This window comes from Scyliorhinus torazame, chromosome 11 (genome assembly GCF_047496885.1).
Source record: "Scyliorhinus torazame isolate Kashiwa2021f chromosome 11, sScyTor2.1, whole genome shotgun sequence".
Lineage (NCBI taxonomy): Eukaryota > Metazoa > Chordata > Chondrichthyes > Carcharhiniformes > Scyliorhinidae > Scyliorhinus > Scyliorhinus torazame.
The window spans coordinates 251,424,224-251,438,241 of record NC_092717.1 but is presented as its reverse complement, the minus strand read 5'-3'; the positions used below and the strand labels follow the sequence as shown (position 1 = coordinate 251,438,241).

The 14,018-nt window shown below is 53.6% G+C and overlaps 1 protein-coding gene across 1 annotated transcript in view; it reads right to left on the bottom strand.

Moving 5' to 3' along the window:
* Positions 1–14,018, bottom strand: part of LOC140385965 (anion exchange protein 2-like) — a gene marked incomplete at its 3' end in the record, with an annotated part of 360,889 nt that overhangs the window by 113,415 nt on the left and 233,456 nt on the right. Inside the window, exon 6 of the mRNA XM_072468609.1 lies at positions 65–270. Within this exon, the coding sequence (XP_072324710.1) occupies positions 65–270 (206 nt within the window). The remainder of the gene's footprint in view (positions 1–64; positions 271–14,018) is intronic.

Genomic DNA, 14,018 nt, shown 5'->3' with positions numbered 1-14,018 from the left:
TTTGGTCTCTGCGGGAGGGTGAATGTCACTCACTACCCAATGTGACCTCGCCACCACCACTTACTTTTCATATAGTCCAGATCGGCAACCGCCAGCATCTCTGCCTCAAGGTCGTCCGTCGGTATCTTTTGGAACTTGGCCTCATCCACCGTTGTCAGGCTGCCAATCCGCCGCCTCTCCTTCAAGTCGTAACTGCTGCGATGAGCCAGAGGTGTCTTCTGTAAGGCACGATTCTCCTCGAGCATGCTCGGGGCACTGGCCGTCGCACTCCTGGAAACACACGTTGGAGAGATAGGGTCGATAGAGAGGAAGCATTGTTTTCGGTGGCAAAGTTGACAGAGTCCAGAACAAGGGTGGCATATCCTAAAAATGACAGCTAGTCTGTTCAGCGGTGACATCAGGGATCACATCTTCACACAAAGGGGGAGCTGAATTTGGAACTCTTGCCCCCAAAAGACTGTCGAGGATGGAGGTCAATTGGAAATTTCAAAACTGGGAGTTGAGATATTTGTTTGGTAAGAGTGTCAGAGGAAGGGCAGCACGGTGGCACAGTGTTGAACACTCACGGCACCGAGGACCCGGGTTCAATCCCGGCTCTGGGTCACTGTCTGTGTGGAGTTTGCACATTCTCCCCGTGTTTGAGTTGGTTTTGCCCCCACAACCCAAAGATGTGCAGGCGAGGTGAATTGGTCACGCTAAATTGCCCCTTAATGGAAAAAAATTAATTGGGTACTCTAAATTTATTTTTTTTAAATGTCAGAGTTGATGAAAGCCAGGAGGAGGAAGAGAGTGGAGATACAAGTCAGTTGTGATCGAACTGAATGGTGGAAGAGGCTATCCTATGTATTTTCCTAACCTCGCTTTGAGACTTTGTTGAGGGAAGGACCCCATTACACAGACCTGGTTGAGGGAAGGACAGGATTGGCAGCTAAACGTTCCAGGATTTAGATGTTTCAGGCGGGATAGAGGGGGATGTAAAAGGGGAGGTGGAGTTGCGCTACTTGTTCGGGAGAATATCACAGCTGTACTGCGGGAGGACACCTCGGAGGGCAGTGAGGCTATATGGGTAGAGATCAGGAATAAGAAGGGTGCAGTCACAATGTTGGGGGTATACTACAGGCCTCCCAACAGCCAGCGGGAGATAGAGGAGCGGTCGCGTGGAAAAGGCAGAGTCCAGCCAGCGTCGTTCACCCCTGGTCACTTCTGGCGGGAACTCTGCGCGAATCGTCCCCGGGGGAGGGCCTCCGATGGGGTCTGGCCTGCGATCGGGCTCACCGATCGGCGGGCAGGCCTCTCCCCCCCCGCCCCCCCGGGGCCGACTTTGTTCTGCTTTCGGCCACAGAACCCCCGCGCCATGTTGCGTCGGGGCCGAAGCGTTCCGCGAGTCTTCCGCACATGCGTCGGTTGGCGCATCGCCACTGCGCATGCGCGGGTTGGCGCTGCCCCCAGTCCAGGATGTAAGGCTGGAGCGGCGTGAACCGCTCCAGCGCCATGCTGGCCCTCTATGGGGGCCAGAATCGGTAGTCCCGTTGTTCACGACGGCGCAAACACTTAGTCGCCATTTCGGAGAATCGCGCCCGAGGTGTTGGGCATCTTGAAAAATATTAAGGTAGATAAGTCCCCAGGGCCTGATGGGATCTACCCCAGAATACTGAAGGAGGCTGGAGAGGAAATTGCTGAGGCCTTGACAGAAATCTTTGGATCCTCGCTGTCTTCAGGTGATGTCCCCGAGGACTGGAGAATAGCCAATGTTGTTCCTCTGTTTAAGAAGGGTAGCAAGGATAATCCAGGGAACTACAGGCCGGTGAGCCTTACTTCAGTGGTAGGGAAATTACTGGAGAGAATTCTTCGAGACAGGATCTACTCCCATTTGGAAGCAAATGGATGTATTAGTGAGAGGCAGCACGGTTTTGTGAAGGGAAGGTCGTGTCTCACTAACTTGATAGAGTTTTTCGAGGAGGTCACTAAGATGATTGATGCAGGTAGGGCAGTGGATGTTGTCTATATGGACTTCAGTAAGGCCTTTGACAAGGTTCCTCAAGGCAGACTGGTACAAAAGGTTAAGTCACACGAGATCAGGGGTGAGCTGGCAAGATGGATACAGAACTGGCTAGGTCATAGAAGGCAGAGAGTAGCAATGGAAGGGTGCTTTTCTAATTGGAGGGCTGTGACTCGTGGTGTTCCGCAGGGATCAGTGCTGGGACCTTTGCTCTTTGTAGTATATATAAATGATTTGGAGGAAAATGTAACTGGTCTGATTAGTAAGTTTGCGGACGACACAAAGGTTAGTGGAATTGCGGATAGCGATGAGGACTGTCAGAGGATACAGCAGGATTTAGATTGTTTGGAGACTTGGGCAGAGAGATGGCAGATGGAGCTTAATCTGGACAAATGTGAGTTAATGCAATTTGGAAGGACTAATGCGGGTAGGGAATATACAGTGAATGGTAGAACCCTCAAGAGTATTGAAAGTCAGAGAGATCTAGGTGTACAGGTCCACAGGTCATTGAAAGGGGCAACACAGGTGGAGAAGGTAGTCAAGAAGGCATACGGCATGCTTGCCTTCATTGGCCGGGGCATTGAGTAGAAACATTGGCAAGTCATGTTGCAGCTGTATCGAACCTTAGTTAGGCCACACTTGGAGTATAGTGTTCAATTCTGGTCGCCACACTACCAGAAGGATGTGGAGGCTTTAGAGAGAGTGCAGAAGAGATTTACCAGGATGTTGCCAGGTATGGAGGGCATTAGCTATGAGGAGAGGTTGAATAAACTCGGTTTGTTCTCACTGGAATGATGGTGGTTGAAGGGCGACCTGATAGAGATCTACAAAATTATGAGGGGCATAGACAGAGTGGATAGTCAGAGACTTTTTCCCTGGGTAGAGGGGTCAATTACTAGGGGGCATAGGTTTAAGGTGAGAGGGGCAAGGTTTAGAGTAGATGTGCGAGGTAAGTTTTTTACACAGAGGGTAGTGGGTGCCTGGAACTCGCTACTGGAGGAGGTAGTGGAAGCAGGGACGGTAGTGACATTTAAGGGGCATCTTGACAAATATATGAATAGGATGGGAATAGAAGGATACGGACCCAGGAAGTGTAGAAGATTGTAGTTTAGTCGGGCAGCATGGTCGGCGCAGGCTTGGGGGGGCGAAGGGCCTGTTCCTGTGCTGTACTTTTCTTTGTTCTTTGTTCTCGCTGTGTGTGCGCGTACTCCACAGGGACCGCAAAGATTAAAGGAGGAGGTTCGTCATCACCATAGCCTTGTAGAGTCAGTGAGGGACTGGAGTCACATGCCGGTCCAGACTGCGTGCCGGTCCAGACTGCGTGTCGGTCCGGACTGCGTGCCGGTACAGACTGCGTGTCGGTCCGGACTGCGTGTCGGTCCGGACTGCGTGCCGGTCCGGACTGCGTGCCGGTCCGGACTGCGTGCCGGTCCGGACTGCGTGCCGGTCCGGACTGCGTGCCGGTCCGGACTGCGTGCCGGTCCGGACTGCGTGCCGGTCCGGACTGCGTGCCGGTCCGGACTGCGTGCCGGTCCGGACTGCGTGCCGGTCCGGACTGCGTGCCGGTCCGGACTGTGTGCCGGACTCGGGTTCAATTACTGCCTTGGGTGACTGTCTGTGTGGAGTCTGCACGTCCTCCCCGTGTCTGCGTGGGTTTCCTCCGGGCGCTCCGGTTTCCTCTCACAGTCCAAAGATGTGCAGGTTAGGTGGATTTGCCGTGCTAAATTGCCCTTAGTGTTCATAAAGTACAGAGTACTTCAGTATCTGAGGAATTGCGAAAGATGTTGAACAATACACAATGATCTGCAAACATCCCCACTTCTGACATTATGACAGAGGGAAGGTCATTGATGGAGCAGCTGAAGATTTGGGGGGTTAGAACACTGCCCTGAGGCATTCCTGCAGGGACATCCCCGGATTGAGATGATTGACCTCCAACAACCACAACCATCTTCCTGTGCGATAGTCACGACTCCAGCCAGTTGAGTTTTCACCGATTCCCATTGACTTGACTTATACTCGGGTTCCTCAACGCCACTCGCTCAAATGTTGCCTTGATGTTAACGGAGTCACTCTCACCTCACCTCTGGCGGAAGAGATAAGCGTGTCTGGTGGCAGGTGATGAAACCTGGCTTTTATGTCACTGTCCAAGGGTAACATGAAAGGGGAAATAGTAGCAAAGTGGGGACATGGGTTTGAATCCCACCACAGCAGCTGGTGGGATTTAAATTCAATTAATAAATCTGGAATTGAGAGTTACTCTCAGTAACAGTGACCGTGAAAATATCATCAATTGTCGGAAAAACCCATCTGGGTCACGAATGTCCTTTGGGAAGGAAAGCTGCCGTCCTTACCCGGTCTGGCCGACACGGTCCAGACCCACAGCAATGTGGGTGGCTATTAACTGCCCCCTGAAATGGCCGAGCGAGACACTCAGTTCAAGGGCAATATGGGATGGCCCAGCAACAACCAGATCCAATGAAAAAGACATCTGCCACTGGATGTGGTGGGGGAGCGGTTAGATAATAAAAAGGGTGCATCGGCCCACATGATGTTGGCCATCTCACAGATACGTGGGGGAAATGAGAGAGAGAGAGAGACAGAGAGAGAGAGAGATACACAGACAGAGAGAGAGGGAGACAGAGAGAGAGAGACAGAGAGAGAGAGAGACTGACAGATGGACAGTGGGCAAGAGGACTCCAGCTTTCTCTCGGCCAATCGGGATAAAGCAGATGGAGACAGCATTATTTATGAGAACAGATCTGGCACATCCTCCAACACAAATCCAGAGTGGACAGCGGCCGGAGAGGCTGTTACAGCCCACGCCCCACCACCCCCTGACATGGGTATAAACTGTAGCTTCAACTCGGGGGGGGTGTGATGAGGTGGACAGGAGGTATGACATGGACTTGATGGGCGTGTGAGGGGGGCTGGGTGGGGGTGTGAGGGGGACTGGGGGGGGGCGTGTGAGGGGGACTGGGGGGGCGTGTGAGGGGGACTGGGGGAGGGTGAGGGGGACTGGGGGAGGGTGAGGGGGACTGGGGTGGGGCGTGTGAGGGGGACTGGGGGGGGGGAGCGTGTGAGGGGGACTGGGGGGGGGGAGCGTGTGAGGGGGACTGGGGGGGGGGGAGCGTGTGAGGGGGACTGGGGGGGGGGAGCGTGTGAGGGGGACTGGGGGGGGGAGCGTGTGAGGGGGACTGGGGGGGGGGAGCGTGTGAGGGGGACTGGGGGGGAGCGTGTGAGGGGGACTGGGGGGGGTGAGGGGGACTGGGGGGGGAGCGTGTGAGGGGGACTGGGGGGGGCGTGTGAGGGGGACTGGGGGAGGGTGAGGGGGACTGGGGGAGAGCGTGTGAGGGGGACTGGGGGAGGGTGAGGGGGACTGGGGGAGGGTGAGGGGGACTGGGGGAGGGTGAGGGGGACTGGGGGAGGGTGAGGGGGACTGGGGGAGGGCGAGGGGGACTGGGGTGGGGCGTGTGAGGGGGACGGGGGGGCGTGTGAGGGGGACTGGGGGGGGGGAGCGTGTGAGGGGGACTGGGGGGGGGGAGCGTGTGAGGGGGACTGGGGGGGAGCGTGTGAGGGGGACTGGGGGGGAGCGTGTGAGGGGGACTGGGGGGGGTGAGGGGGACTGGGGGGGGAGCGTGTGAGGGGGACTGGGGGGGCGTGTGAGGGGGACTGGGGAGGGTGAGGGGGACTGGGGGGGAGAGCGTGTGAGGGGGACTGGGGGGGCGTGTGAGGGGGACTGGGGGAGGGTGAGGGGGACTGGGGGAGGGTGAGGGGGACTGGGGAGGGTGAGGGGGACTGGGGGAGGGTGAGGGGGACTGGGGGAGGGTGAGGGGGACTGGGGGAGGGTGAGGGGGACTGGGGAGGGTGAGGGGGACTGGGGAGGGTGAGGGGGACTGGGGAGGGTGAGGGGGACTGGGGAGGGTGAGGGGGACTGGGGGAGGGTGAGGGGGACTGGGGGAGGGTGAGGGGGACTGGGGGAGGGTGAGGGGGACTGGGGGAGGGTGAGGGGGACTGGGGGAGGGTGAGGGGGACTGGGGGAGGGGGACTGGGGTGGGGTGTGTGAGGGGGACTGGGGGGGGGTGTGAGGGGAACTGGGGGGGGTGACGAGGACGGGGTGGATGTGTGATGGGGACGTGATGGGGGGGGCGACGCGGATGGGGTGGATGTGTGATGGGGACGTGATGGGGGGGGCGACGCGGATGGGGTGGATGTGTGATGGGGACGTGATGGGGGGGGGTGACAAGGAGGATGAGTGACGGGGGCGTGATGGGGGGGGGTGACGAGGACAGGGTGGATGTGTGATGGGGGTGACGAGGACGGGGTGGATGTGTGATGGGGGCGTGATGGGGGGGGTGACAAGGAGGATGAGTGACGGGGGCGTGATGGGGGGGTGGTGACGAGGACAGGGTGGATGTGTGATGAGGGCGTGATGGGGGGGGGGGTGACGAGGACAGGGTGGATGTGTGATGGGGGCGTGATGGGGGGGGGGTGATGAGGACGGGGTGGATGTGTGATGGGGGCGTGATGGGGGGGGGTGATGAGGACGGGGTGGATGTGTGATGGGGGCGTGATGGGGGGGGATGACGAGGACAGGGTGGATGTGTGATGGGGGGGTGACGAGGACGGGGTGGATGAGTGATGGGGGGGGGTGATGGGGGGGGTGGGTGACGAGGACGGGGTGGATGAGTGATGGGGGGGTGACGAGGACGGGGTGGATGAGTGATGGGGGTGACGAGGACGGGGTGGATGTGTGATGGGGGTGACGAGGACGGGGTGGATGTGTGATGGGGGCGTGATGGGGGGGGGGTGACGAGGACAGGGTGGATGAGTGATGGGGGGAGTGATGGGGGGGGTGATGGGGGGGGTGATGGGGGGGGGGGGTGATGGGGGGGTGGGTGACGAGGACGGGGTGGATGAGTGATGGGGGGTGTGACGGGTGCGGGGGAGGCCGTGACGGAGATTGGGACAGGGTGGGGCAATGGGATGGGAAGCACGTGATGGGGGGGGTGGGCAGCAGAATGGGGATACGAGTGCGAGTGAGTGATGGGAAGGGGAGGACAGAGAGAGGCGGGTGGGTGAGCAGAAGAGATTGAGGGGGAGGGTGGATGGGTATAGTAGTGGGGTCAGAGAGAGGGAGAGGTGGGGAGGTTGAGGAATACAGTGAATTAGCTCTCAGATGTATATTGAAATGATGGGAAATGGAGTTGGAATGTTGGAGCACATTCGGCACAAACTGCCTGAGCCATTTCTTAGGAATATCTATCCAATTATTCCGAACTTCAGCTCTGCCTTTCCCTGTAAATTCCTCGTATAAAACTGTTTCTCCAGTTCCCGGCTGAATGAGCTGCCTTTCCCGTCAGACACAGCATTCCCGAGCACCACCTCACGATGCTTCAAAATTCCCATCTCTCCTGGTTCTCCAAACATTGAGACTGGAACGGGCACCTTGACATTGCTGCTTTCTGCGGGCGGGGAAGGTGCAGGTCAATTTAAGCCATGTCCTTGGATCAAACTGAGCTCCTGACTATCAAAGTGCTGCATTGCCCCAGCACCCCACATGGTGCAGGTGGTGTGGGACACAGGTTAGAATCCCACTCATGACAGACGGTGAAATCTCAATGCAATAATGCGCTGGAATTAAAACGATGACCGTGAATTGTTGTGAAAGCCCACCCAGAGGGCGGCACAGTGGTTAGCACTGCTGCCTCGCGGCACCGAGGACCAGGGTTCGATCCCGGCCCTGGGTCACTGTCTGTGTGGAGTTTGTATGTTCACCCAGTGTCTGCGTGGGTCTCACCCCCACAACCCAAAGATGAGCAGGGTGGGTAGATTGGCCGCGCTAAATTGCCCCTTCATGATTAATGTGCTTTAGGGAAGGAAATCTGCCGTCCTTACCCGGTCTGGCCTACATGTGACTCCAGGCCCACAGCAATGTGGTTAACTCTGAAATGGCCAATTAAGCCGGACGGTTTAACGGCGATTAGCGATGGACAATAAATGCTGGTCCAGCGACACTAACAGCCCCAAAACAAACTTGAAAAAATGACAGAGCCAGGACAGGACCTGAAGATCAATCAATTTGACCGCAGACTACTGCCCAATCCCAGGGCAGCTGACCATCAACACAAACCACACCCCTATACAGACCAGTACACAAACCACACCCCCATAGAGACCAGTACACAAACCACACCCCCATACAGACCGGTACACAAACCACACCCCCATACAGACCAGTACACAAACCACACCCCCATACAGACCAGTACACAAACCACACCCCCATACAGACCAGTACACAAACCACACCCCCATACAGACCAGTACACAAACCACACCCCCATACAGACCAGTACACAAACCACACCCCATACAGACCAATACACAAACCACACTCCCACAGACCAATACACAAACCACACCCCCATACAGACCAATACACAAACCACACCCCCATACAGACCAATACAAAAACCGCACCCCCATACAGACCAATACACAGACCACACCCCCATACAGACCAATACAGACCACACCCCCATACAGACAAATACAAACCACACCCTCATACAGACCAATACACAAACCACACCCCCGTACAGACCAATACACAAACCACACCCCCATACAGACCAGTACACAAACCACACCCCCATACAGACCAGTACACAAACCACACCCCCATACAGACCAATACACAAACCACACCCCCATACAGACCAGTACACAAACCACACCCCCATACAGACCAATAGACAAACCACACCCCCATACAGACCAATACACAAACCACACCCCATACAGACCAATACACAAACCACAACCCCACAGACCAGTACACAAACCACACCCCCATACAGACCAATACACAAACCACACCCCCATACAGACCAATACACAAACCGCACCCCCATACAGACCAATACAAAAACCGCACCCCCATACAGACCAATACACATACCACACCCCCATACAGACCAATACAGACCACACCCCCATACAGACAAATACAAACCACACCCCCATACAGACCAATACACAAACCACACCCCCATACAGACCAGTACACAAACCACACCCCCATACAGACCAATAGACAAACCACACCCCCATACAGACCAATACACAAACCACACCCCATACAGACCAATACACAAACCACAACCCCACAGACCAGTACACAAACCACACCCCCATACAGACCAATACACAAACCACACCCCCATACAGACCAATACACAAACCGCACCCCCATACAGACCAATACAAAAACCGCACCCCCATACAGACCAATACACATACCACACCCCCATACAGACCAATACAGACCACACCCCATACAGACAAATACAAACCACACCCCCATAAAGACCAATAGACAAACCACACCCCCATACAGACCAATACACAAACCACACCCCCATACAGACCAATACAAAAACCGCACCCCATACAGACCAATACACACACCACACCCCCATACAGACCAATACACAAACCACACCCCCATACAGAGCAATACACAAACCGCACCCCCATACAGATCAATACACAAACTGCACCCCCATACAGACCAGTATACAAACCACACCCCCATACAGACCAATACAAAAACCGCACCCCCATACAGACCAATACACACACCACACCCCCATACAGAGCAATACACAAACCACACCCCCATACAGACCAATACACAAACCGCACCCCATACAGACCAATACACAAACCACACGCCCATACAGACCAGTACACAAACCACGCCCCCATACAGACAAATAGAAACCACACCCCCATACAGACCAGTACACAAACCACACCGTCATACAGACCAATACACAAACCACACCCCCATACAGACCAGTACACAAACCACACCCCCATACAGAACAATACACAAACCACACCCCCATACAGACCAATAGACAAACCACACCCCCATACAGACCAATAGACAAACCACACCCCCATACACACCAATACACAAACCCCCCATAATGACCAGTGCACAAACCACACCCCCCCATACAGACCAATACACAAACTACACCTCTATAAAGATCTCCACACAAACCACACCCCCATACCGACCAATACACAAACCACACCCCCATACAGACCAATATACAAAGCACACCTCCATACAGACCAATATACAAACCACACCCCCATATAGACCAATATACAAAGCACAAACTCCATACAGACCAATACACAAACCACATCCCCATACAGACCAATACACAAACCCCCCAAAACGACCAGTACACAAACCCCCCCATACAGACCAATACACAAACCTCCCCATAATGACCCGTGCACAAACCACACCCCCATACAGACCAATATACAAAGCACAAACTCCATACAGACCAATACACAAACCACACCCCCATAAAGACCATCAAGACTAACCACACCCCCACACAGCCCAATACACAACCCCCCCCACACAGACCAATCCACAAACCCCCTCCATACAGACCAATACACAAACCACCCCATATAGACCAATACACAAACCACCCCATATAGACCAATACACAAACCACACCCCATACAGACCAATACACAAACCACACCCCCATACAGACCAATACACAAACCACCCCCATATAGACATATACACAAACCACACACCCATACAGACCAACACACACACCACCATACAGACCAATACACAAACCCCCCCATAAAGGCCATTAACAGAAAATACGCCCCCATATAGACCAATACACAAACCAACCCTCATCGAGACCAACACACAAACCACACATCCATACAGACCAATACACAAACCACACCCCCATACAGACCAATACACAAACCACTCTCGTCCAGACCAATACACAACCCACACACCCAACCACATACCATTACACAAACCACACCCTCGTACAGTCCAATACACAAACCACACACCCAACCACATACCATTACACAAGCCACATACCCCAATATAGACCAATCCACAAAGCCCCCCACATACAGCCCAATACACAACTCCCCCCATATAGACCAATACACAACCCCCCCCATACAGACCAATACACAACCCCCCATAACGACCAGTACACAAACCACCCCCATTCAGACCAATACACAAACCCCCCCATAATGACCAGTGCACAAACCACACCCCCAGACAGACCAATACACAAACTACACCTCTATACAGATCTCCACACAAACCACACCCCCATACAGACCAATACACAAACCACACCCCCATACAGACCAATATACAAACCACACCCCCATACAGACCAATATACAAAGCACAAACTCCATACAGACCAATACACAAACCACACCCTCATACAGACCAATACACAAACCCCCAAAACGACCAGTACACAAACCCCCCATACAGACCAATACACAACCTCCCCATAATGACCAGTGCACAAACCACACCCCCATACAGACCAATATACAAAGCACAAACTCCATACAGACCAGTACACAAACCACACCCCCATAGAGACCAGTACACAAACCACACCCCCATACAGACCGGTACACAAACCACACCCCCATACAGACCAGTACACAAACCACACCCCCATACAGACCAGTACACAAACCACACCCCCATACAGACCAGTACACAAACCACACCCCCATACAGACCAGTACACAAACCACACCCCCATACAGACCAGTACACAAACCACACCCCATACAGACCAATACACAAACCACACTCCCACAGACCAATACACAAACCACACCCCCATACAGACCAATACACAAACCACACCCCCATACAGACCAATACAAAAACCGCACCCCCATACAGACCAATACACAGACCACACCCCCATACAGACCAATACAGACCACACCCCCATACAGACAAATACAAACCACACCCTCATACAGACCAATACACAAACCACACCCCCGTACAGACCAATACACAAACCACACCCCCATACAGACCAGTACACAAACCACACCCCCATACAGACCAGTACACAAACCACACCCCCATACAGACCAATACACAAACCACACCCCCATACAGACCAGTACACAAACCACACCCCCATACAGACCAATAGACAAACCACACCCCCATACAGACCAATACACAAACCACACCCCATACAGACCAATACACAAACCACAACCCCACAGACCAGTACACAAACCACACCCCCATACAGACCAATACACAAACCACACCCCCATACAGACCAATACACAAACCGCACCCCCATACAGACCAATACAAAAACCGCACCCCCATACAGACCAATACACATACCACACCCCCATACAGACCAATACAGACCACACCCCCATACAGACAAATACAAACCACACCCCCATACAGACCAATACACAAACCACACCCCCATACAGACCAGTACACAAACCACACCCCCATACAGACCAATAGACAAACCACACCCCCATACAGACCAATACACAAACCACACCCCATACAGACCAATACACAAACCACAACCCCACAGACCAGTACACAAACCACACCCCCATACAGACCAATACACAAACCACACCCCCATACAGACCAATACACAAACCGCACCCCCATACAGACCAATACAAAAACCGCACCCCCATACAGACCAATACACATACCACACCCCCATACAGACCAATACAGACCACACCCCATACAGACAAATACAAACCACACCCCCATAAAGACCAATAGACAAACCACACCCCCATACAGACCAATACACAAACCACACCCCCATACAGACCAATACAAAAACCGCACCCCATACAGACCAATACACACACCACACCCCCATACAGACCAATACACAAACCACACCCCCATACAGAGCAATACACAAACCGCACCCCCATACAGATCAATACACAAACCGCACCCCCATACAGACCAGTATACAAACCACACCCCCATACAGACCAATACAAAAACCGCACCCCCATACAGACCAATACACACACCACACCCCCATACAGAGCAATACACAAACCACACCCCCATACAGACCAATACACAAACCGCACCCCATACAGACCAATACACAAACCACACGCCCATACAGACCAGTACACAAACCACGCCCCCATACAGACAAATAGAAACCACACCCCCATACAGACCAGTACACAAACCACACCGTCATACAGACCAATACACAAACCACACCCCCATACAGACCAGTACACAAACCACACCCCCATACAGAACAATACACAAACCACACCCCCATACAGACCAATAGACAAACCACACCCCCATACAGACCAATAGACAAACCACACCCCCATACACACCAATACACAAACCCCCCATAATGACCAGTGCACAAACCACACACCCCCATACAGACCAATACACAAACTACACCTCTATAAAGATCTCCACACAAACCACACCCCCATACCGACCAATACACAAACCACACCCCCATACAGACCAATATACAAAGCACACCTCCATACAGACCAATATACAAACCACACCCCCATATAGACCAATATACAAAGCACAAACTCCATACAGACCAATACACAAACCACATCCCCATACAGACCAATACACAAACCCCCCAAAACGACCAGTACACAAACCCCCCCATACAGACCAATACACAAACCTCCCCATAATGACCCGTGCACAAACCACACCCCCATACAGACCAATATACAAAGCACAAACTCCATACAGACCAATACACAAACCACACCCCCATAAAGACCATCAAGACTAACCACACCCCCACACAGCCCAATACACAACCCCCCCCACACAGACCAATCCACAAACCCCCTCCATACAGACCAATACACAAACCACCCCATATAGACCAATACACAAACCACCCCATATAGACCAATACACAAACCACACCCCATACAGACCAATACACAAACCACACCCCCATACAGACCAATACACAAACCACCCCCATATAGACATATACACAAACCACACACCCATACAGACCAACACACACACCACCATACAGACCAATACACAAACCCCCCCATAAAGGCCATC